This window comes from Apodemus sylvaticus, chromosome 16 (genome assembly GCF_947179515.1).
Source record: "Apodemus sylvaticus chromosome 16, mApoSyl1.1, whole genome shotgun sequence".
NCBI lineage: Eukaryota > Metazoa > Chordata > Mammalia > Rodentia > Muridae > Apodemus > Apodemus sylvaticus.
In genome coordinates, this window is record NC_067487.1 from 21,931,265 (window position 1) to 21,954,957 (window position 23,693).

Below are 23,693 nucleotides of genomic sequence, written 5' to 3' on the forward strand. Positions count from 1 at the left end.
AAGCTATTTATCTAGTTGAGTGGCATCACAGACCTGAAATTAACTTTGGCACTTTTATACATTCCCTGAGGCAGTATCTCTAGTTATTTGTTTTACTTTCTGCTTCCTAGTGAAGCAAGAAAATAAGAAATTTTATTCATGTTGCTTTGACTTCCATGATATTTTTCTTATTAAAAAAATCAGTAAATTATTCAGAACTTATGTTGGTAAATGAAAAAACATTTATTGTTTTCTATATAAATTTATTTTCAGGAATATAGAATGTATTTTTCTGAGATGAATAAGAAAGGATTAACTTTCTTAAAGTTTTTTTTTAAATCTTCATTATAAAATTGGCAAACCATCTTACAATAAAAATAACATCAGGCTTCTAGAGGAGGATTCCAGTCACTTACATTTTTCAGAAATAAATCACTCTATTCATCCTCTATTACATCACAATATGAATTACATATAACTATGTATTTTTATAAAAACTTGAAGATAGACATCTTGTAATGCATATATTACTTTATTCTCATCTGAGAAAATATTATTTTAAAAATTATCATTCGATTAAGTGAAAAAAATTTGTTGAAATTTCCACTCTGCATTTCTAATTTAACTAGAAATATTTGGAATATAATGACCTAAGTCTTACTGTTTACAATGAAATAGAAAGTACATCAGTCTCTATTAATCTAATAATTTAATAAGTACAATGTTGTTCTTCATGGATTGAATTAACATATATTAAGCTAAAGCCATTTAACATTCATCTTTATAATTCCTTGAAGCAAGCATCATAAGGATTAATAATATGAGTGGCACTACATTCCAGAACTTATACCACCAGCTCTGCCCCTTTGGGAGCATGCTGCCTGTCTGGTAACATGCTTGATTTGTCAGAAAGCATATTAAGTGCTGGGCGACAAATTCCTACCTATGCAAGTGCATCTTTGTTTCAGGGTAATTGCTATTCTAGCAGGGTAACTGGAGAAACTTAGCCCTAGACCTCAATACTCTGATCTTAAGACTTCACCAACCCTACATCCGACAGAGGGCTAAAATCCAATATATACAAAGAACTCAAGAAGTTAGACCCCAGAAAATCAAATAACGCTATTAAAAATGGGGTACAGAGCTAAACAAAGAATTTTCACCTGAAGAACGTCAGATGGCTGAAAAGCACCTTAAGAAATGTTCAATATCATTAGTCATTAGGGAAATGCAAATCAAAACAACCCTGAGATTTCCCCTCACACCAGTCAAAATGGCTAAGATCAAAAAGTCAGGAGAAAACAGGTGCTGGCAAGGATGTACAGAAACAGGAACACTCCTCCACTGCTGGTAGGATTACAAGCTGGTACAACCACTCTGGAAATCAGTCTGGCAGTTCCTCAGAAAACTGGGCACAATTCCAGAGGACCCTGCTATACCACTTCTGGGAATATACTCATAGGATTCCGCAGCATGTAATAAAGATACATGTTCCACTATGTTAAGAGCAGCCCTATTTATAATGCAAATCAAAACAACCCTGAGATTTCCCCTCACACCAGTCAAAATGGCTAAGATCAAAAAGTCAGGAGAAAACAGCATGTAATAAAGATACATGTTCCACTATGTTAAGAGCAGCCCTATTTATAATAGCTAGAAGCTGGAAAGAAACCAGATGTCCCTCAGTGGAGGAATGGATACAAAAAATATGATATATATACACATTGGAGTGCTATTCATCCATTAGAAACAATGAATTCATGAATTCTTAGACAAATGGATGGAGCTGGAGAACATCATCCTAAAAAGTCTCAGAGTCTGAAAGTATTCTGGGTTGAGATTAGATTGTTTGGAGCCCAGAAGCTTCCAGAACTAGGCATAGATTAGCAGATAGAGGCAATATGCATCTAAGATAACAATTACATCAGGAGAATACAAGTTACATCTAGTTTTTCCAAATTCTGAAAATATCTAATAGAAAAAACTAACTTAGTTTTGCTAAGGAATTTTCTCCTGCTGGAAAATTTCCTTAACAAGGTATTTTGTCAAGTTCTGCCCCAGTTAGTTTATATTGGCAAAATTAAATTGCTCTTATCTTTATGTGCTGTGGTTGTTTCTTGGGAAGACATCCAAATGAAATGAATATTTTTCTGGCAGATATATAGAGGCTATTAACAAGATTAAATATTCTAAAAAAAATATGTGGTGTATCTTCTTGGAACAACTGGTCAGAGGATGACAGAGATAGAACACCCAAGAGACAGCTACACTAATGATCCAGAAAACATGATATCAAAGGCAATATTATGGAAAGAAAACATGGTGGTATTTCATGATGAATGTGGTACTAAAGTGTAAATAAAAAGAATTAGTTAATAAAAGAAATTCTCCACTTTTATAACGTGTATGAGTTAATAAATTCTAATATGATGGTTATAGCATATGGGCTCCAAGAAGCTGTCTGAGTGAATTACATGTTGCTTTAGCCACATAAAGCATCATCTGACTTGCATTATTTGATAGCAAATGGATATGCTATTAGAAAATTTACTTTTATATCACAAATCACCTCCTAGTGGAAGGAACCAATGCAGATATTAATACCCACATTTGCATCATGATGAACCACACTGGACTAGGAGAAGCAGCAAAAACATATTTCCTAAAACCCGGTAGATATTAGAAGATAAAAATTCAGTTGCATTCATTATCTCTTACCCTGGCAGAGGCAACCACTAAGAATAAGTATCCATGATAGGTATAGTACACCGGAATAAGCGCACCCATTTGACTCAGTTGGCACAGTGAAGCTAGCTTTCTAATGGTCTCCACACAGCAAAACAGAGTAAGTACCTACTTTTGTAGATCTGTACTATTGATGTCTAAATCTGAGTATGAGTCTCCTATAAACTGATTTCAGCATTGAGAGTATTCAGGTTTACCTCCTTATGCAAGTTTATATTTCACTTTTTAGTCAAATTGCGGATACATCTCTTTTCCATTATTAAAATCAAATTTGTTCTTCTAATACTCCCTTAGGAAGATAAATATATTAGGAGTATACATAATTATGAATGTAACTAATTATCTTTCCTAATTGAAGTAGGTGTTTTTTCTACTCAATTACCTAATTGTTAGATTCACAACTGCTCTTAATTATTTGATCACAAAGTTTTCACTTAGTATCTTTTCACTCATATAATTCATTAAAAAATTCACTAGCAAATACAGTTCATAAAAATAAAGAGAGACTGAATTATTTGTGTGAATATATTTCAAAACTAATAAAATGTTAAAAGATATAATGATTTCAAATATATATACTTTGTCCCAATGACAAATTTTGATATATTATTAAATGTATATTTGTAGATAGTCTAATCAAGAGAAGGAAAACTAGTTAGTCAAATTATCATGTTTATATATACAAATAGAAGAATAAGTAACACTTCTAACCACAGAATTTAAGATACTCCATGATATCTTCTATGCAAGTAATTTTAATTGAATTTATATACATACATTTTATTGGAAAATTCATCTTCACAGTGATATAATGACTATAAGGTAAGCAAATATAAAAACAAAATATTTAAGCCAATCAAAGGAATATAAATTCTTTCAAATAGGTATTTTTTTTCTCCAATGAGAACAGTAATAGTTCTATGTTACTGTTCCAGTTTTCTACTGCTGATATTTATTGTTGTTCAGATGAAAATATGTGGATTTGCTTTGACTTTTTTTTTTTTTTAAAAAATGCATCAAACCTGAATAAGCAAGTTCAGTCTGTGCTGGTAAGAAATATTTACCCTAACTATGATCTTCATGAAGATAGTCCCAGTACTATATAATAAAATTACTTCAACTTTACAGAGTTTAGTAAAGGAAAAACGAGATGGACATAGGCTTGTTTATAGAGCCTTAAAACCATGCCAAACTAAGCGGTACAAAGTAGTAGCACAGGTTTGTAATTCGAAGTATGAAAGAAGTTAAATAGGAGGTCCATGAACCGAAGACCAGTCTAGCCAATGTTGTGAATTTCCAAAAGCTAAACAAAGTAGAGCAAATAGAACAAATAAATGAAAACGGACATCACTAGCTGCTTCTCTAGACTGTGACAGTTCTTTAATGATTCTTTGGTTGCAGTGAGTGAAGAGTGTACTCTGAAGGACCAACATATTTCCTGTGAAGCTCAAATTCTCATGTAGAACCTCCAGAATTATAAGGTTATACGATGAGTAAAGTAGATGTGGTGAGAATAGTATAGTCTCATATATGATCCTTAGGTGATCATATAGATTTAATATTCTCCATAATAGCTAAGATTGCCTTTTCACTACACCTGAACAAATGTCTAGATAGGAGTAGTATGGTAATTCAACCTAACAAACCATCATGCCTGTATCTTTATCTCAGCAATAATAAGAAAACCAAGCCTGTGTTGCTGAGAATCCCAAGTCTTAGAGTTCTTAGAGTTTGTTACAGGAAGGAGTGGGCAGACATTAACATCCATACCTGATTGGATCAATTTCTAAGGTGGAGCCGCTCTTATGTATACAAGCCAAAATTTTTTCTCTTAAAATATCACATAGCAATTAATCCAGTTTTTATGATCCATAGATTCCATCATAACAGTTGAATTTTGTCATCATAGTAGAAAAGTCATGGAAAATATAAACAACAGTAACTATGTAGGGAAATATGGCTCCTGAAAATATATTTAGATATTAGAAGTTTTTAATATCATTAGATAAGGACAGTGGATTGGGTAAAAATAGTGGATGTGGTTTTGTCTGCATGTTTAAATTGTTTTTTTTTTTCTCAACTGTGCCAGTGTTGCATTCTCCACACTAAAATGTTCCAAATTCATTTTGTTTTTGCTTCCTTGGGATTACTGGCATAAACAATCCCTAATTTGTATTTCTAGTTTGTTATATAAGATTCTATTCTACCATATGTTTTCATAGAAAAGAATTTTTCTATGAAAGAGGAAAAAGGAGTAGGAAAGGGAATGGTGGAAGGAAAGTAAGTGGGGGGGAGGAGAGGGAGAGGGAGAAACAGAGAGAGAAACAGCATTTATTTCTGATTCTCTTTAAATGTGTTCTAAAGCAAATGTTTAAATGCATAAAAAGCAATTGTTATTGCTGTTCTCTAATAAATAAATGCCTTTCAGACCATTCACCATGTTTTGAACTATTATTAGTTTCTATATACTGCTTCTGGTGAATAGAATACTGAAGATGCAGGCATCTGCACAAACATGAGTGCCTTTATTAGTAGAGAGCTGTGTAGCAATCAAGAGTGTCTGAGGAACTGTGTGATTGGGATCATAAAGTAGATAAAAAAGATATGTCTTGAAGCTGCCCAGTTTGATGCTCAAAAGTTTACATCAAACAGAATTTTGCTGTAGAGTAGAAGAATGGTATAATTAATAATTTGATGTTTTCTGGATTGATTTTTCAGCTTTAATATATATTTAATATATATTTTCCTCTTATATATTATATTGGTTTTTAAAAACTATCACACCAGTTTTTGAAGGAGGGCTTTGAAAGTATTTGAATCATAATTACAAAGTAGGTGCCACCATAAAAACAGGCTCATTATTTTAGTGCTAGGAAAAAAATCAATGGGAAAGCCACTTGTATTTTCATTCTTACTATATCATCGGAGAATATCATTTTACGGTTTATATTGTAATCACTTGAAAAAAATCTTGACTTATAAGCTTGAATTCCTTATGATCAATGACTAAGCCTATTATAAAAATGTAGAAATATGTTTAAACTGATAATATCATTTTAAAGTTCAAAAACTCTAAATGATAAGAAAGTTTATTCCATAGATTCTTACTGTTTAATCATTGTTTTTGTTGGAAAATGCATCTCATATATAAAACAAATGAATAAAACTATCAACAGAATTATAGTGAGACTATATTTTGAGTAGTTGTTTAAATCTAACAACTGAAAGCCACGTCAATATTTTCTAGTTCAATACATTCAAGTTTATACACAGGGGTTCCTATATTTATTTAAGGGCTTTTAATTTATGTTGGGAAAAATCACTGTTGTCTAAAAATATATTTAAAATATATTTTGTTATATTGAGTTCTAATCCTTTAATTTAACTCTAAAGTACACAGTGAAGATATGTGTACTGCGTATAAATGATACTTTGTTCCTTAGAAAAACAATAAAAGAATAAAGAGAAGAATTCTCCTTTCACTACCTTCTAGGCAGGTCACTTTTGGTAAGAAGTAATTTAAATTGCTTGTACTGTTGAGTACAGATGCATATTTTATGAAATTTAAGTAATAGGCGGGTGGTGGTGGCGCATGACTGTAATCCCAGCACTCTGGGAGGCAGAGGCAGGCAAATTTCTGAGTTCCAGGCAAGCCTTGTCTACAGAGTGAGTTCCAGGACAGCCAGGGCTATACAGAGAAACCCTGTTTTGAAAAAAAAAAAAAAACAGGGTTGTTTTGATTTGCATTTCCCTAATGACTAATGAAGTTGAGCATTTTTTAAGATGCATCTCCGCCATCCGAAGTTTTCAGGTGAAAATTCTTTGTTTAACTCTGTACCCCGTTTTTTAATAGAGTTGTATAGCAGCCCTATTTATAATTGCCAGAAGCTGGAAAGAACCCAGGTATCCCTCAACAGAAGAGTGGATGCAAAAAATATGGTATATATACACAATGGAGTACTATTCAGCCATTAGAAACAATGAGTTCATGAAATTCTTAGGCAAATGGATGGAGCTGGAGAACATCATACTAAGTGAGGTAACCCAGTCTCAAAAGATGAATCATGGTATTCACTCACTAATAAGTGGATATTAACCTAGAAAACTGGAATACCCAAAACATAATCTACACATCAAATGAGGTATAAGATGAAAGGAGGAGTGGCCCCTTGTTCTGGAAAGACTCAGTGAAGCAGTATAGGGCAAAACCAGAACAGGGAAGTGGGAAGGGATGGGTGGGAGAACAGGGGGAGGGAAGGGGTCTTATGGCACTTTCAGGGAATGGGGGTCTAGAAAAGGGGAAATCACTTGAAATGTAAATAAAAAATATATCAAATCAAAAAAGAAAAAAAAAACAAATCCAAAAAACAAAAAAAAACAAGAAAAGAAATTTAAGTAATATTTTAGATTTCACATATTCATGAAAGTTTTATATAACAAACACATTCTTGAATAATCAGAAACTCTTTTTCTGAACAATGATAATTCATGCCTACTCTCCAATAAATTATAGACAGTGTCTCCTTACAAAACTAAGGGAAGAATTCTCAAGGATTTTATGTAATGGTCCTCTGAGCATGTACTGGAAGCCATCTTGGAATCCAAACTTGTTTCCTTGTTCCTTGTGGCAGTTAAAACAGACTCCATTTTTCTGGTATATTATAAATGATGAATCAGACTTAGGCATCTCATATCTTCTCCAAACATTCATAAGACAGTGAGTGACAATATTATTGACCACAGATAGATATGAAGCAATGTTAAAGGACAGTCACATGCTTTAGTAAAGAATGTGCGTCTAAACCTTTTATAAGCTGATTGCACTGTTTTATATTGTACAGTAAAGGTATTAGTCTATGTCTATGGATCAGACAAATATTCTATCCTAATAGAAATGCTATGTCATAGAATCATTATTTTAGTTAACTGTTAGTAAAAATAACAACTATCATGTATTGTAAACATAGAAACATATTTAAATATCTTCAAATCTTTTAGTGTCCAAGATCTTCTTTCTTTCCTTTTGGGGGATATCAGCATCCAAGGTTGCACTGTCTTTTAAATATGTCTATGTTTGGTTGAGTGGTATAACTGTGACATATATTTATATATTCAATGATGTTCCATGACTACTAGTCATCTTACCAGCATATTACTACTTATCTATATTCTCTTCTCTTGCTGGTGGGCTTTGCTAAATTTCTCTAAACCCTATGACTTACTTCTTACCAGTTGGCACAACATGATCAATGTAGGATTTTAACAGTGCAAGCATGCAGAGAGCAATGCTATTTTTTACTTCACATAATACTTTAGAGAAATGATTTTGGAATAATGTCCTCATGAGCACATTATTCCAAAATCATACATGTGATTATATGCACAGAAATATGAGCCTATTAGCTGTACTCTTTATATTGGGTCAAATGCACTTAAGGCATCTCTTCTACCAATAAAACTCTGTGATTTTGATACCATAGTCTCTGAGTCACCATATAAATTGAACTACACAAGCTTAATTGTTTCCATGTAGTCAATTAATATATGACTTTGAAATAGAATAAAGAGTAATCTGGATTTTCAATAATTGAAGCTAGATATGTATTAGTAATATTGAGGTATAGAGAAAAGGAAAAAAGATGGAACTTTTTTTTTTTTATTCTCTTTGTGAAATGGGAATACAGGAGAAAACAAGTGGAGCAAAGTAGAAATTTAAGGTGAGAAAAAATTACAATTCCCAAATTTACTGTTTTCCAAAGTTTTTGAAGTGCTACATTTAGTGACAAGTATTGAAATTTTCATTCATGGCTCTGACAACTCAATTAACACATATACTATATTGAACTATTGAGGTATATCTATCATGAAATAGCTATTATGCTAATAGCAAAACATAAATTGTTGAAGAGATGAAGAATCATAAAATATATATCAAATATTTGAATGGAAATTTTACATACAGTTATTATTTTGTTTAAATCTGTAGCAATTTTCTACTTAAATGTATTTCTTTACTATTGTACACAAATAAACTTCTTTAAATGATAGACTCAAACTGAAATAGATCATACAATTTATGTAGGTTGAAGAGTCGTGATGTTTACCTAATTATCAGGTTTATCTAAAAAACCTGGACCGCAGAAGCCAAAATGATTCTTTCTGAGATTTGCTGCAGAAATAGCAGGGAACTAAGGATGTTGTGATGAACAGAGTAAGCCTTTTGGCATCAGCAAAGATTAAAAGATTTTTTTTTTGTTTTTTTTTTTTTGTTGTTGTTGTTGTTAGAATACTCTAACAGATTGCAAAGCTTTGTAAGCACATAAGTGAGGTAGGAGTCAAGTAGAAGCATGAGGCTGAAATAATCAAGTAATGCTAAAGTTTCCTTTTCTGTGCATTTTAAATTTAAATATGATTTTTTAAATTTCTATCAGGCCATTATGTCTGAATGTCAGTGGGGTAGCACTTTAGACAGAGCTTGAGACACACTTCTGTGAAGACTGAGTTGGTATTATGAACCTTGAATCTGTGATGAACAGGAATCTCTCTGACGGTAAACGCTCATTCATTAGGAGTCATATTAACAACATAAGTCACACTGCAAGCTCTTAAAAAACAATATGTCTGAGGAATCAAGAAAATCAGAACATAGCTGAAGACTAGCAAGCCCTGAAAATTGGATTATAATTACATGAATATAATTTATTTAATTTTTCTTGCTGTTGTGCTCAAATCAGGGCTATTAAAAAAGGTCTTTCTATTATTAACTGCTCATTTAAAGAAGAATCCAAAAAGACAAACTATTTTAATAAGGTTATTTCTATTAACATAAACTAATGTCCATCTGTTTTATTTTTAACCAATCTGAAGCTTAAAAAGTTATAATCATTCTAATGAGCTTCTATCTCCACTGTCTTGACTCTCTGCATGTTACAGCTTCCTGTGTATGTTCTTAATTACTATTCACTGAAAAGCTTACAGACTACAAACTCATTTAAAGGTCACAGTAGTTATTCGGGCATGATAGCACACACCTATAATCCCTATGCTTAGAAGGTTCATGAATAAATTTTTTATTAATAGTCGCCATAATTTTCATCTGAATTGTCTCATCCAAGCTCATGTTTTCAAAGATTATTCCGCAGATTGTGTTGTTTTGCGGACTGTGAAAACATCAGGAAGTAGCACTTGTTAGGAAACAGTAAGCCACTATGAAAAAGCTATTAAAGGTTTTAGCCTTTGCATCTACTCCTTTGGATGAATATTCCAGCTCGCTTTCTCTGTTCCCTGCTTATATGATGTGAGTAGTTTCTACCACACATTTAAGCTTCTTTAAATGCTGCCACCACATGTGATTTTCCTATTATAATAGACTTTTGCTCTCCTGAAAATATGTGCCCAAAAAAATCCACCACCACCACCAACTAAGAACAAACAAGTCAAAAAAACAAAACAAAACAAAACAAAACAAAAAAACAAAAACAAAAAAAAACAAAGAGAAGCCCTCCTTTTCGCTTTTGTCATCATAATGGATATTGTAAGTACCACAGTATCTCAATGTTCATTGGCCCATTGTTTACTGATGGGCTTTTCCATGGTAGTACATTTTTGTCTCCACCACACCACCTAAGCAGTCCATAGGAGAGAAGAAAGTCCTGGATCTTTGCCTCTCTTACCTTGACTTTTGACATAGAAGAAAAACCTTACATTGAAGCTGAATTTTCCAAATTAAAAAATTTTTAAAGGTCACCTTTGTCAGAGTTGCAGTAAAGGCTTAGGAAGGGAAAATCGTCTCATTCACCAAATAGATTGAAAACCACCTTTCTGTGTTGAAACCTAACATTCGCTTGGACAGGTCAAAGACCCAGATTTAGGATTACACCACAAAGGCATGATGACCCTTCTGGAAGGTAGGCTCACCCTCAGCCCTGCTAAAGAGATAGGAGGACTATTAGCCTGTATCTAGATAATGTACTTTTCCTTCTCTGAGTTCCTGCTCACTAATACAATAGTTTAATAGGTCACCTTCTTGTGGTTTCAGCAATCTGCCTACCTTCCTGGATTACATATTCAGAAAATTATAATGTATCCATTTCATGTTCTGTTTCTTTCCTTAACATTTTGAGATTTCTTATTCTTTCCCTAAGGCTCCCCAGTCCTGGGTGTTGCACAGTGCACACCTTTTGGCTCCTCTCCATTCTGCCTTGGTTCTATGGGAATTATTATCATTCTTTGCTGCCCACTGTCGGAGTTTTCTCCTCTTTGAAGCTTGTTACTTTCGTTTAGTTTTTAAAATTGTTATTCTTTTTGTTTACTTTTAAATTTATTTTGAGATCATGTCACACTATGTAAATCACAGGTCTAGAATCCAGACGGACACACATTCCTCTGCTTCTTCAGCATGGATATTGAAGATTTGCACCACCAAGGCCAGCTGGGCAGTGGGATTTAAAACACTCATAAAATTATATTGGAGCTTCCATTTCACTTTGTTCTCCAATTATTCTAGAGTTAAAACTATAAACCTCAAAAAGGATAGCTGATTTGCCAGTATAAATTTCTTTAAGTGTGATTAGTAAACTTTCATTTTTTATATCAGATTAGTAAACCATCTTGTCATTTCATATGACTTGTGCTTTCTAGAAAATTTGTGTCAATTACATTGCTTGGAATATATTGTTTCCTCTGATAGCATGTTTCCAAGATGTTTATACTTTAGTGGAACAAAGGCAATATATGTGATTAAGTTAAAGAAATTATCTGTCTTTATGTGGCTTGGCCCTGTCCAATCTGGTGCAATATTTGATCTAACAAATTGATTGTTCCCAAGTAACAGCAAGAATGGATATATGGCACCATTTTTTCTGGGCTATTAACATATGTATTTTATTTCTCTCTCTTTCTCTTTCTCTTTCTCTCTCCCTCCCCCACACACATGTTATTCAGACTCATTTTGTGAAGTATGCTGACTCTCCAGGTGTTGTTATAAAAAAAAGTTTCTTGAGAAGCAGAATTGCGGATAAGATTCTGAATTGTGTCTGAATTTCTGAAAATAGTTTTCTGCTGTTGTTATATTTAAGCATCTGTTTTGTCTGAGTCTCATCCTAGCTAGCACTCAGAATTTGTAGACAGGCTAAGGTGGCAGCAGCATCAAGACAGTCTTCATCAGGTATCAAAAGCAAGGGTCTAGACAGTCATCTATATAAAATTGCCGAGGAATATTTCTTAAACTAGTAATTAGAGTAAAACTGACTTAAAAGTCACATGGTATAGCAAAGGAAAAATATGTGCACTGAAGAAATCAGTTTCTAGCTCAATAGTCATCTATGACCTGCAATTCTTCCTTTGAAAAGATTCCTCATTATTTCCTGTGTGTGTGTGTGTGTGTGTGTGTGTGTGTGTGTGTGTGTACACTGAAAAGGTAAAAATAGGAAGAAACAAATAAAAACAAACTACCACAACTCTAATGTTATCCTTAGTAGTTGAACTGAGATGCAAATTGAGTTTCCAACTTGGCAGTATCTTCCTATAAAGAAGAGCTATGCCTGGTGCGAAGTGGGACTCACAGTGTTGGAGTGGAGCTGAGATGAGAGACCCAGTGAATCTGAGAACATTGAGTTCCTAAAGTCTGATGAGGCTTCTTTTCCAGTAGAGCTAGCCTCTTGGTGCTTCACAGGAAGAAATTAACCCACATTACCTGAGGGAATGATAATGGCCTCCCCTCAAGCAGTTTATTGGCATGACTGCTGAGTTTCTACCTCACTACTTCTTTGATTCTAGCTCTGTTAGTGGAGTTATGACCCAGTTTGCCTCTGAAGGTGAAGAGTAATATGCCATTCCTGAAAAGGCACCAAAAGAGATATTTATTTTTTCTATTTATATAGATAAATATCTGGAGAATACAAATGTGTATAAGATACTACAAGTGTAGAATAGAAGGGAAACGAAAATAAAGATGATGCCCTGGGACAGTTAGCAGAAATACTGTAGGTGGTAAAGTTTGAATTCTGGCCTTTCACTTCCTTCCTTAAATGTAACAAGGAATAATACATTACCCAATTGAAATGAATGTAACATGCTGACTTGCCTTGATTTATTGAAGAAAAACGTTTTGAAATGTTTACAGAAAATATAATGTACAGGGAAATCTTTATATTTCTTATTCACCCATCTATGGAGGGACACAGAAAACTCTTTTCCACATCATTGTGAAAAACATATTCTGCAGAGAAAATCCAACATCCAAGTGAGCATCTTGATATTTCTATAGAGTACAATCTTAAACTTTCATTGGATTAGGAGACTTGAATAGGTTATGATTAACTGGATCTCTGAATGACAGAGGAAAATGAAATATTCTCAAAGTGAAAATGAGGCTTACCTTGTCACCCTAAAGGTTACTAATGGAAAGAACGATGGAGATGCTATGACAGTCAGACCTTAGGCATTGCCTAGGTGATCATTCTCTTCCTAGGACCAAGACAGAAGAAGCTAACATAACGCTCATATTAAACCTCACCAATATTAAAATAAATGCCTTTAATTTCTTATTTGACCCATATAGCCAAAAAAAATCTGTATGTGAAGTGGAAAACAAACAAACAAAACCAAACAAAACAAAAAACACAGCCAAAAAGTGTAACCCAAGGTTTAAAATGCTGAACCACTAACATCATACATTTGCTGCACTTGGCACCCTTTCAGTATCAAAACCTCTTGAATGAAATGATGTCTGGGACTATTTGAAGAAGAATTACATTGTACACATATATATTTACACTAATAGTCATTTCCAACTCTGTCCAAAGTTACCTGTAATCCGTTAATACCATAATTGTACACCACCAACAACAAAAAGTCATCCGCCATTTGGGTGACTGAAAATGGCTATGAAGGTACACTAATTATAAAAGAGCCAAATTGCTACTCTGTTCTCCAAGGAACACAGCAAAGCTCATGAAGCTTGGGCGATAAATGGAGCTTAACTTGTCTATTCCACAGCGGTGCCTATTGTTCCTACCCCTTCATAATCTAGTCATTTCTCCAATCTAAAATTTACCATTGAAATAAATAGCCTTGCAGGATGATGGAATCTCTAAATGGCTTGCCTGATTCTTAGAGCAAGTGCTACTACAGTGAGAAAGGTCAAGTGCAGACCATTAGTATGGCTGAATTCCTACAGGGCTTACAATGATTAATGCTATCAACAAGGACTTGAAAGACATGAGGCTGGTGATCAGATTCCCATTCAACTTTCCTGTTTGGCCTGTGGAGAAGACAGATGGGTTTTGGATAATGACAATGGATTATCATAAACTTAACCAGGTGGTGACTCCAATTGTAGCAACTGTACCAGATGTGATTTCATTGCTAGAACAATTAGCATATCCCCTGGTACCTGGCATAAGCTATTTATATAGAAAATGCATGTTTTAGTACTGTGGGAAAATAACTAAATTAACAGTTTGCTTCTGGATTTCAAGGCTGACTGGGTGAACCTACTATCCTCTCTTTTGTGTGTATTAATTTCCAAGTTCTATATGATAATAAAGTTCACAGGTATTTTGATCATATTTTCATTAGGCAATATGATACCTCATAAATGGATGTTTTGCTGATTGGACATTGAAATGAAAATGTAGCATATATTCTATATTTTTAATAATTTACGTGTTAATAGGATATGATATAAATGTGGCAAATGGTCAAAGACTTCTCATAACTGAAATCTCTAGTGGCACTGGAGAACAATGAGATATCTCAGCTAAAATAATACTGATTCTTATGATATTGTCTGACCAAAAGAATGGCATAGAATGTAATTACCATGCATGCCTGTGTGTATATAGATATGTGTGTGTGTGTGTGTGTGTGTGTGTGCATGTGTGTGTGTCTGTGTATATGTGTGTGTGGCTATGCGAGTGCATGTGTGTGTGTGTGTCTGTATGATCAACAACTGTTCCACTAAAGAAAATTATGGTTTTTTGATCAGGAAAACTGTAAAGTGCACTCAGTATTGCATTATGATCAGCAAAATGCTTTAGCTCTTCATTCAAGGATGGGACTTTATGAAATTTCTCCAATCAATGTTTACATACCAACTGGTGTACATTCATGGGTTTTGGCTTAGACAACATTGTTGAGAGATGTAATATATAAAGACCCCAGAAATGTAAAACATGCTATCTGAAAGAAGAGTTTCTGCTTCTCCACTCTTATGATCTTTCTGCCCTTAGATTTGTTATGCTCCCTAAGCCTTGGTTGGACAGATTGCCTTACAGATGAATCCATTGGGTTTGAACAAAACATAGACATTTTTCTCTGAAAAATTATTAGTTATGAGTTTCTTTAATACTATCCACCTCCTGCAAAATGAAACTTCTTTAAAGAGAGGTAAAGGCTGCACTTTTCTTTAGGTATAAGATACAAGTTTAGAATTTGGATAATAGAATGTAGTTAGAAATTATACTCATTTAGGAAAATTACAGTAGAAGGCTATTCTTTAAAGTCCGTGACATTTCAAGCAATACGTAATCAGTTTTCTATGTTTAAAGAAGCAGACATTAATTCCCTTCTATTGGAAAGTGCTTTAGCCCTAAAAGACTGAGGTTGGTAATCCCTCAGATGAAAGTGCCTTGATAGCACTATGGGAAATATCTTGTCCAATATTATTGGAGATATTATTGGATAATCTGGTCATTGCTGTGGCCCAAAGGCTTTATATCTTGGTAGAATTATTGAATGCTTTCCTCCCTTGGAAAAATTTCATAGCATCTTGTTAAACTCCAAGAACTGATTTTCAGAGAGGACAATTCCAGATTAGGTTCTGCTCAACTCCTTCAAGAGCAGTGTCTGTCGAGTGTTGGTATAGGCAGTATGGTCCCAGCTTCAAGCGAGGAGAGGCAGTAATAACAGTGGCAATAGCCTACATTATTTTTGGAGTCTCTTTTATTCTGCTGATGAACAACTCCAAGGGAGTTTTCTTATGTTTATCTCTGGGGATTTTGTTCTTGGAAAGAGCACTGGACCCCATGTTTCACAATTCTATTGAAAATCAGTTTATATAAATATGCACATATAATTTTATATGCAATATAACTACTTTAATAAACATGAGATGATGTTTCCCTATTGCTTTTTCTCAAAAAACTTTAGAGTGATTTTTCTCTCCATATTCCTTTGTATTATCCTCGCTCTGCTTTTAATACCCCATCTCCTGTTTTTTTTGTTTTTTTTTTTTGCCCTTTCTCCCATTCATAGTACATGTGACCTACTAGTCCCCCATCTAGAGATCTTCTGCCCCTATCCCAACATAGTTCATTTTTAGCTGCCCATGTTCTGTGGTTACTCCAGATTATATACACTACCATATAAATATTTAGACCTATCGAGCATAACTAAGAAAGAACATGCAATGTTAGTGTTTCTGTCTGAGTCTGGTTTAACTCACTCTATTAAACAGTTTTGAGGTCTTTGTATAAACTTAATTTATATTACTCTTAATATGATTCCATTGTGAATACATACCATATTTTCACTACCTATTCATGAGTTGAAGGTTGATTCTATGTCTCACCTATTATGAATAAAGTAGAAATAAGCAGGGCTGCACAAGTATCTCTGCAGTAGGACACTGAGTTTTTGGGACACATGTGAAGGAGTATTATAACTGTGTAATAAGGTAGCATTACTTTTACCTTTTAAGGAGTTATTCTCAGTGTCATCTACAAGGAATACCAGTTTGCAATATCATCAAACTAGTGAAGAAGTCTGAAAGCATCTGCCTCTGTATATGTCAGGCTCTGGTAGAGCCTCTCAGGAGATAGCTATATCAGGCTGCACTTCTTGGCATCCACAATAGTATCTACATTTGGTAACTGTATATGTGATGGATACCCAGTTAGGGCAGTCTCTGGATAGCCTTTCGTTCAGTCTATGCTCCATACTTAGTTTCCATATTACTCCCATGAGTATTTTGTTACCTCTTCTAAGAAAGACTGAAGCACCCACACTTTGATCTTCCTTCTTCATGAGCTTCAAGATATCTGTGAATAGTATTTTGGGTATTCCAAGCTTTTGGGTTGATATCCACTAATCAGTGAGTGCATACCAACTGTGTTCTTTTATGACTAAGTTACACTTAGGATAGTATTTTCTAGTTCCATCCATTTGCCTAAGAATTTCACGAATTCATTGTTTTAATAGCAGCCAACCCTTGACCTGATCACAGGGTCCCCTTAGAGGACCTTAGAGAAAGAACTGAGGGAGCTGAAGGGGTTTGCAACCCCATAGAAAAAACAACAATATCAACCAACCAGAGTTCCCAGGGACTAAACCAGCAACCAAGGAGAAAACATGGAGGGACCCATGGCTCCAGCTCTATATGTAGCAGAGGATTGCCTTGTTGGGCATCAATGGGAGAAGAGGTCCTTGGTAACATGAAGACTAGATGCTCTAGTGTAGGGTAATGTAAGGGTGGGAGGCAGGAGTGGGTCGTTAGGTGTGGATATACCCTCATAGATGCAGGAGGCATTGGGGGGGGGCAGGATAGGCAATTTCTAGGGTGGGGGATTGGGATAGAAGATAACATTTGAAATGTAAATACATAAAATATCCTGTAAAAAATTGGTGAAGAAGGATACACTTTTCTCTACATCCTTATCAGCCTTTGTTGTCCATTATAGGAAAGTGTATATTTTACCCAAGTAATTTACATAGTGATCTTGGGCAAACGCTAATATATTTGTCTATATATATATATATAAATATATATATATATATATATATATATATATATATATATATGACATCTATGTCATATTAGGTACATGTATGACTTTGTTAAGTCATAAGTTTAAATGATATTTTATCTATGCTGTTCCCCCAAGTATGATCCTTTTGAGCACAATAATCCTAACTTATGTACAAAAATTGAACATTGCTATGCTCTGTGACTTCATACTTTAAAAAATTAGGTTTATATTCTGGGAGCACTAAAATATGGTTTCCTAGGATCAGTGTGGTCTTTGAACATTCAGGTCTTGCAAAAGTGTATCATATCCACCCTTGGAAAATAAATAAATAAATTCTCAAGACTCATCTCAGCTTCTTTCACATCTGTGAAACCTTTTGTGAATTCCTGATTGTTCTGTATCTAATCTCACAATTTCCATTATCAAAACAATCTCAAAAAACCTGTTCATTGTACTAAGACTGAAAATATTAAAACTTTAGCACTTGAGAAAAAATATTTTCTACTGCAATGAAACTTGATTATTTGATTTAATACATAAGTTTTGTAATTTACTGACTGTTAATGTCACTTGAGTTTTAAAGCCTTGGTTCTCTTATGTTTAAAATGCAGATACTAATAAAAATCTTCATAATTCCATTTTGAAGGTTATGCAAGTTTATCTATGTAAGGCAATTAAAACAGTGCCCAAAGGAAGCATTTAATAAATTTACCTATTATAATTGCAACCTGGGAACCTTCAAATTTCCATTTATTCTCACTTGGCTTAATAATGTCTCAAGTGATAATGCATTCTACATCAACATTTTTTAGTAAAAGGTGATGGATATAAAAGCATAGTCTACATGTGATTTAATTTTGTATATTTCTTTTAAAAAATAAAATTTGAAGAAATACTGTTAGTTGTAGTCCATCCAGTTGCTAAAATAACAAGTCAGTAATTTCTTGAAGAATAAATGAGGAATATTTTCTAGAAGCATACGCCAAGGCTCTGTCAAAACAGTTTTATAGACATGCAGTTACTCGTGCAAATCAAAGTAATTACAGGTTAATGTGCATATGTTCATATTTTTTGATTTTTATTACTTCCCTTTCTTTTTTCCTTGCGCTTTAATTGATAAAACTTGAGTGTATGTTCAGTTAAATTATATATTATATTACAAAAAGTGGTCTTAGATTCATCCTGAGTATTTTGCTAAATCAAAACCTTATTTTGAGGAAAGGACCTTCATTTTCATTGATATTTCTCCATTTTCTTCAAATAGACATACACTAAAATTCATCACAAGCAGTGCCATTATATGATTGTCCTTGAATAGGTGCCAACCTTACAATCTTCCAACATTAAAATCTAAAATTATCATTGTTTTAATGGCATCGAAATGTTGCCAGCTTCTTACTTGCCTAGATTGCATGAGGCCATTTTTGGGTATTGATAAATTAAACTCATTACCTCTCCAAATAAGTGATTTCTAAAAGAAGATGTCTGATGATTATATTTTTCATTTATGTTTTTCTAAAGAGAAACAGAATCTCAAATTTGAGGCTCATGGATACCATTCACTGACCTCTCTGTTGGAATTTCTCAGCTTTCTATTTTTCTTAGTCCCCAACTCTATATTTTTTAAAACTAATTGATCTTTTTATAAGCAATCTCAAAGCTGTTTTTAGAATGAGAATGAATAAATTTATGTCTGTTTACACAGATGTATACAATGCCTTGAATTAGTCTCTATGTTCTCATAGTTCTATTCCCAAATACAGAAGCATCTCCATAGAGTTAAACTACAACTAGTTTTCTTATGAAAAAGAAATCTTGGCAACTATTGTTTCATTACATTGGAAAAGCATGTTGGTATGAGAACCATGTATACCTATTACCAATATGAGGTCACCTCCCAATAGAAAATATCCTCACTTAGCTATATTAATAGCCATTACTCAGTAATATTTAGGTGCAACAGATTAGATATTAAACCTACTCCTTTTAAATCCTATCTATAAATAATTTATTCCTCAGTCTACAATTAATTCATACTGTCATAAAACTTCCAAAGATAAAGTTCAAAAATATTAATGAAATTTTCAAAAACTAAATCCCTAGATCCATTTCATTCATAGTCATTGGAAGGGGAAATAAGCCTGTACAAGGATAACAAAATTTGTCTAAAAATATTTATTGTATCACCTAAAGTTCTCATAATTAAAGGCTATATATCTGACTCAGTCAAAATCAAAGAATATAATGAGAACATCAGTCAATGCCACAAAATATACACAGAGCTATAGTTGACATCTGTGGAGTAGAATTGGAAAGACATACTCTTCGGTCATTACCCTTGATTTCTAATCTTATTAAATGAATAAGTAAATATATAAACCACATGGAATTCTCTTACCCATTATATATATATATAATTGTTAGGCTTATATGATTTTGAGGGATCAGTGAAGCAGACACTTTATGTACTATATTCAGGATAATGCATTTGAGAGTTATTTCCTCAGAAGTATATGAGAGAATGTTGTTGTTATTGCTAATGTAAGCAGTGACAGTAACTTGTTCTGAATTGGACTCTTTGGTCTTCAGTGTTCTACTTCCTGATTCATCTATCTACTATGGTCTACTCAGCTTCTAGGTTTTCATAATGCTTAGCATAAATAATGATCAACTATTATGATTTCTATACTTAGTTCTGAATTGCTCTGTTGCTTTTCTTATTTCTAATTTTATGTTAACCTAAGTTAATGCCTTTCGATAAGCATGGTATAGTCATATATTTATGCATTTATATACATGTATGTTTATTTGTGTTTGTGTGTAAATGACCAAAGAGAAAGAACACACAAAATTGAGAACGGAGGGAAAGCATGCAGAGTTGGGAAAGAAAGCAATATAATTATAGTTTAATTAAAATTAAAATCAAGTTAACAGCTTTTTGAATAAACAATTCCAATTCAAACAATCACAGTTAATGGAAAGTTTTTCTTTGTTTTGTTTTCTCTTTTCTGCATGTTTTTAGAAAAACATACTTACCATATATTCTGAAATGGGTAAAATTGTAACAAATAAAAATAAAGGGAAATACATACAGTTTCTAGACTTTTGTGGTAAAAATATTTTGTATGAACTCCCCACAGTCATAAAGAATTTTAGAGTTATTTCTTCTTAAGCAGGGATTTTGGAGATCAATCAAGTTTCATTAAAGGAAACTGTGGTGGCCAAGAGACTGACTATCTCAACAGGGGTAAAGACCTAATATTCAATTTTGCTGAAAAATCTCTAAAAATGAAACTATGAACTACCCCTCAGGAAGACGAAACTTCTGTAGGAAGAAAGTTATGTTCAACACATGACATGCTAAGGAGATAGGTAGGCTAATTCGGTCCCCTAATGCCATCCCCAAAATTAGATCTAAGGATGTGTGAAATTTGACTGAGTTTTCCCACTTTTGTCAGAAGGTGAAAAGGTTTTACATACATGCACACACACACACACACACACACACACACACACACACACACATATATATTTCCGTTTCATGTAAAAAAAAATTATGTATTTATTTATTTATTTCCATTTCCTGTCTCTTCTTGCCAGTTCTATTCAGAACATAACAAGCCTTCCTCTGGTACTTCAGACTGCCACACTCTTCACTAAATGCATGTGACCATTTGCTGCTATGTGGAAGAGCTCTGTGTCACCAACTCAGAAAGCAAGTCACTTTGTTGTGCTGCTTTGTTTTCTTTATCTTTATTATTTTTCTTTTCTCTTCTACTCTTCTAGGCAACTACAGAATGGATGAGGTTTACTGCTTGTCTGCCTTAGGGTGTTTTTCTTTTAAACTCTAGTAAAATTGTTCCTAGACCAAAAAAAAAAAAATGTAAGTCAATAAAAAGAAGTACTGTACAAACAAGAAAGAGGGTGTAACAAGAATGCTGCCAAGCAGGGTGAGCTGTGTTTGATCCTGGAACCTACATCGTGCAGAGGCAGTAGACTCAGTCAAAGTGTTCTCTGATTGCTACAAACATTCTTTGGTACTTATGTTCAGACAGAGGTTCAGACACATATAATACATACATACATACATACATACATACATACATACATACATATAATAGATAAATAAAGCTTACAAAACTATTGCTGAAGCATAAGACACTACAAACATACTAAAAATAAATGATATATAGTTTGTCACATTTTAAAGGGCAAGCATTAGGGTCATAGGAGGATTCTGAAGGAACACCAATTATAGTATTTATGCTTGGAGATTTGCCCTTGAACCTGGAAATGGACAGAAACTACTGAGAGTCTGTGAACAATAATCTATTCTACCTATATGTTTAATGTAATTTAAGCATTTTAAATTCTTGTTCTCCAAACTGGAAATATAAACTCTTTTTTATCAAAATAATGGGAGAATTTGAAAATAGAAGCAAAGAGAGGAAACAGGATAGTGCAAAGCTTACCCAGGCCATCAGGAATCGAAACCAAGTCTGTTGGATTTCAATTACAGTGGTCTAGTCACTGCTTTGTTCAACTCCTGTGCAATATATCCATAAACAATACACAATCTTTACTCCCCCTTCCTATCAAGTCGTTGTCAAAAGAAACATGGCATTACCTTTCCCACGTATTGAGGTTCGGAGCCCATGTACTCTTCCAGCACAAAAAACTGATTCCATACCCAGCCACGTTTAACTCGTTGGAAATGGGATGGTCTACCCGAAAGGTGGATAACATTTTCTTTTGGCTCTGTGGTTAAAGTTTGTTGGGGCTGTGGCTGAAGTGGTGTTAGGAGACCTCCATCAAACAGGATCCAGAGAAGCAGGTATAAAGAGTTCCTTGTAAGCATTGGCAAAGGCTTTCTCCTACAAAAGAGTAATAAATACTCCAGTATTTAATGTAGAGTCGTGGGATCCAGGGTTGAGGTGTCTGTGACCACTGAGCTTTCTGTTTCAGTGCAGTGACAATAATCCACACATTGATGATTTGGAAGCTTCTGATCTATGACATTCCATCTAAGGAGACCTATAAAATAGATAAACAAGCACACATTAAATTTATGAAACCTTAGAGCAACTTTCATAGAAACTTATTACATCTCTAATTCTTATAAAAACAGAAGAAAAGAGTTCTAAATTAATTACTTGGTGAATGGTTGATCTTCAATCTATTATGGTTTGGATTAATTACCATAAGTTCCACATATACTTAAAATTATCAATTTATTTACCACCATAAAGAGGGAAGAAATTAGTAAGAGTGAATTGCTGAGATAGAGTAGCATTTGTAGTTAATCCTTCTGCATGGGTATCATTGTTTCTGTATAAGCTATTCTGTGAATTTGAAATTTAAAGCATCTTAACTATTCCTTCTAATATGCAACATTCAGTGGTGGCACATGTTCTTCCATAACAAGGAATGTTAATAAAAATGGTCATCAAGCACTCAGAAGATATACTGGTAATAGTGAAACAGACAAAATTTGAGAACATACAATTGAGATGAAAACAATTTAAATACTTTTAAAGTAAGAAAATTGAAAAGATCATACCATCAAGTTTGAAGATAAAGAAAAAGGAATGGTATTTACACAATGGAAATTATTAACAGATTACAATATTTCTGAGGCTTATATTTAAAAAGAAACAAGATTTTTCTACACTTTGTAAGCCAAAAACACTAAATGTGTGGGAATTATTTTATATAGGGTGCATGTCTAACAGAGGATAATGGAGTCCTATTGAATTATGCATTTAAGTGAAAGGGGCTTGTTTCCATTTATCATAATAAGCATTCTGAGGGATGGGGAATGTATAGTAAGTAAAGTTAACTGGGTAAGAATGAGGATAAGTGCTTATACTCCAGAGCACTTCGAGAAGATTCTTGTGGCATATCTGTGCTGTAACTTCAGTGTTAGGGTGAAAGAGGAATGGCAGGTGGGTAGATTCATGATTATAAAATGTAACCAAAATGGGAAGTCCTATGCACTGTGAATATGCATACATAAAACACTCACACAGGGTCAAAATAAAGAAAAGAAAAATATATAATATGCATATGAATATAAAACTCTTGGGATAATTACAATAAGTAAGCACTGATATTAAGGAGGACACAATCTTTTGCTTCAGTTAAGGAAGAAACTGGAGGACCGTAAATAAAAAAAAAAATAATAGAGACCAAATTCTATCGATTTACAAACATATATAA

The 23,693-nt window shown here is 33.6% G+C and overlaps 1 protein-coding gene across 2 annotated transcripts in view; it reads right to left on the minus strand.

Moving 5' to 3' along the window:
• Nucleotides 1–22,332, minus strand: part of Cdh12 (cadherin 12) — a 332,749-nt gene extending 310,417 nt beyond the window's left edge. For both annotated transcript variants that reach the window (XM_052159683.1, XM_052159682.1), the window contains exon 1: nucleotides 22,102–22,332. In XM_052159683.1, the coding sequence (XP_052015643.1) occupies nucleotides 22,102–22,332 (231 nt within the window). The remainder of the gene's footprint in view (nucleotides 1–22,101) is intronic.
• Nucleotides 22,333–23,693: the final 1,361 nt, after the last annotated feature.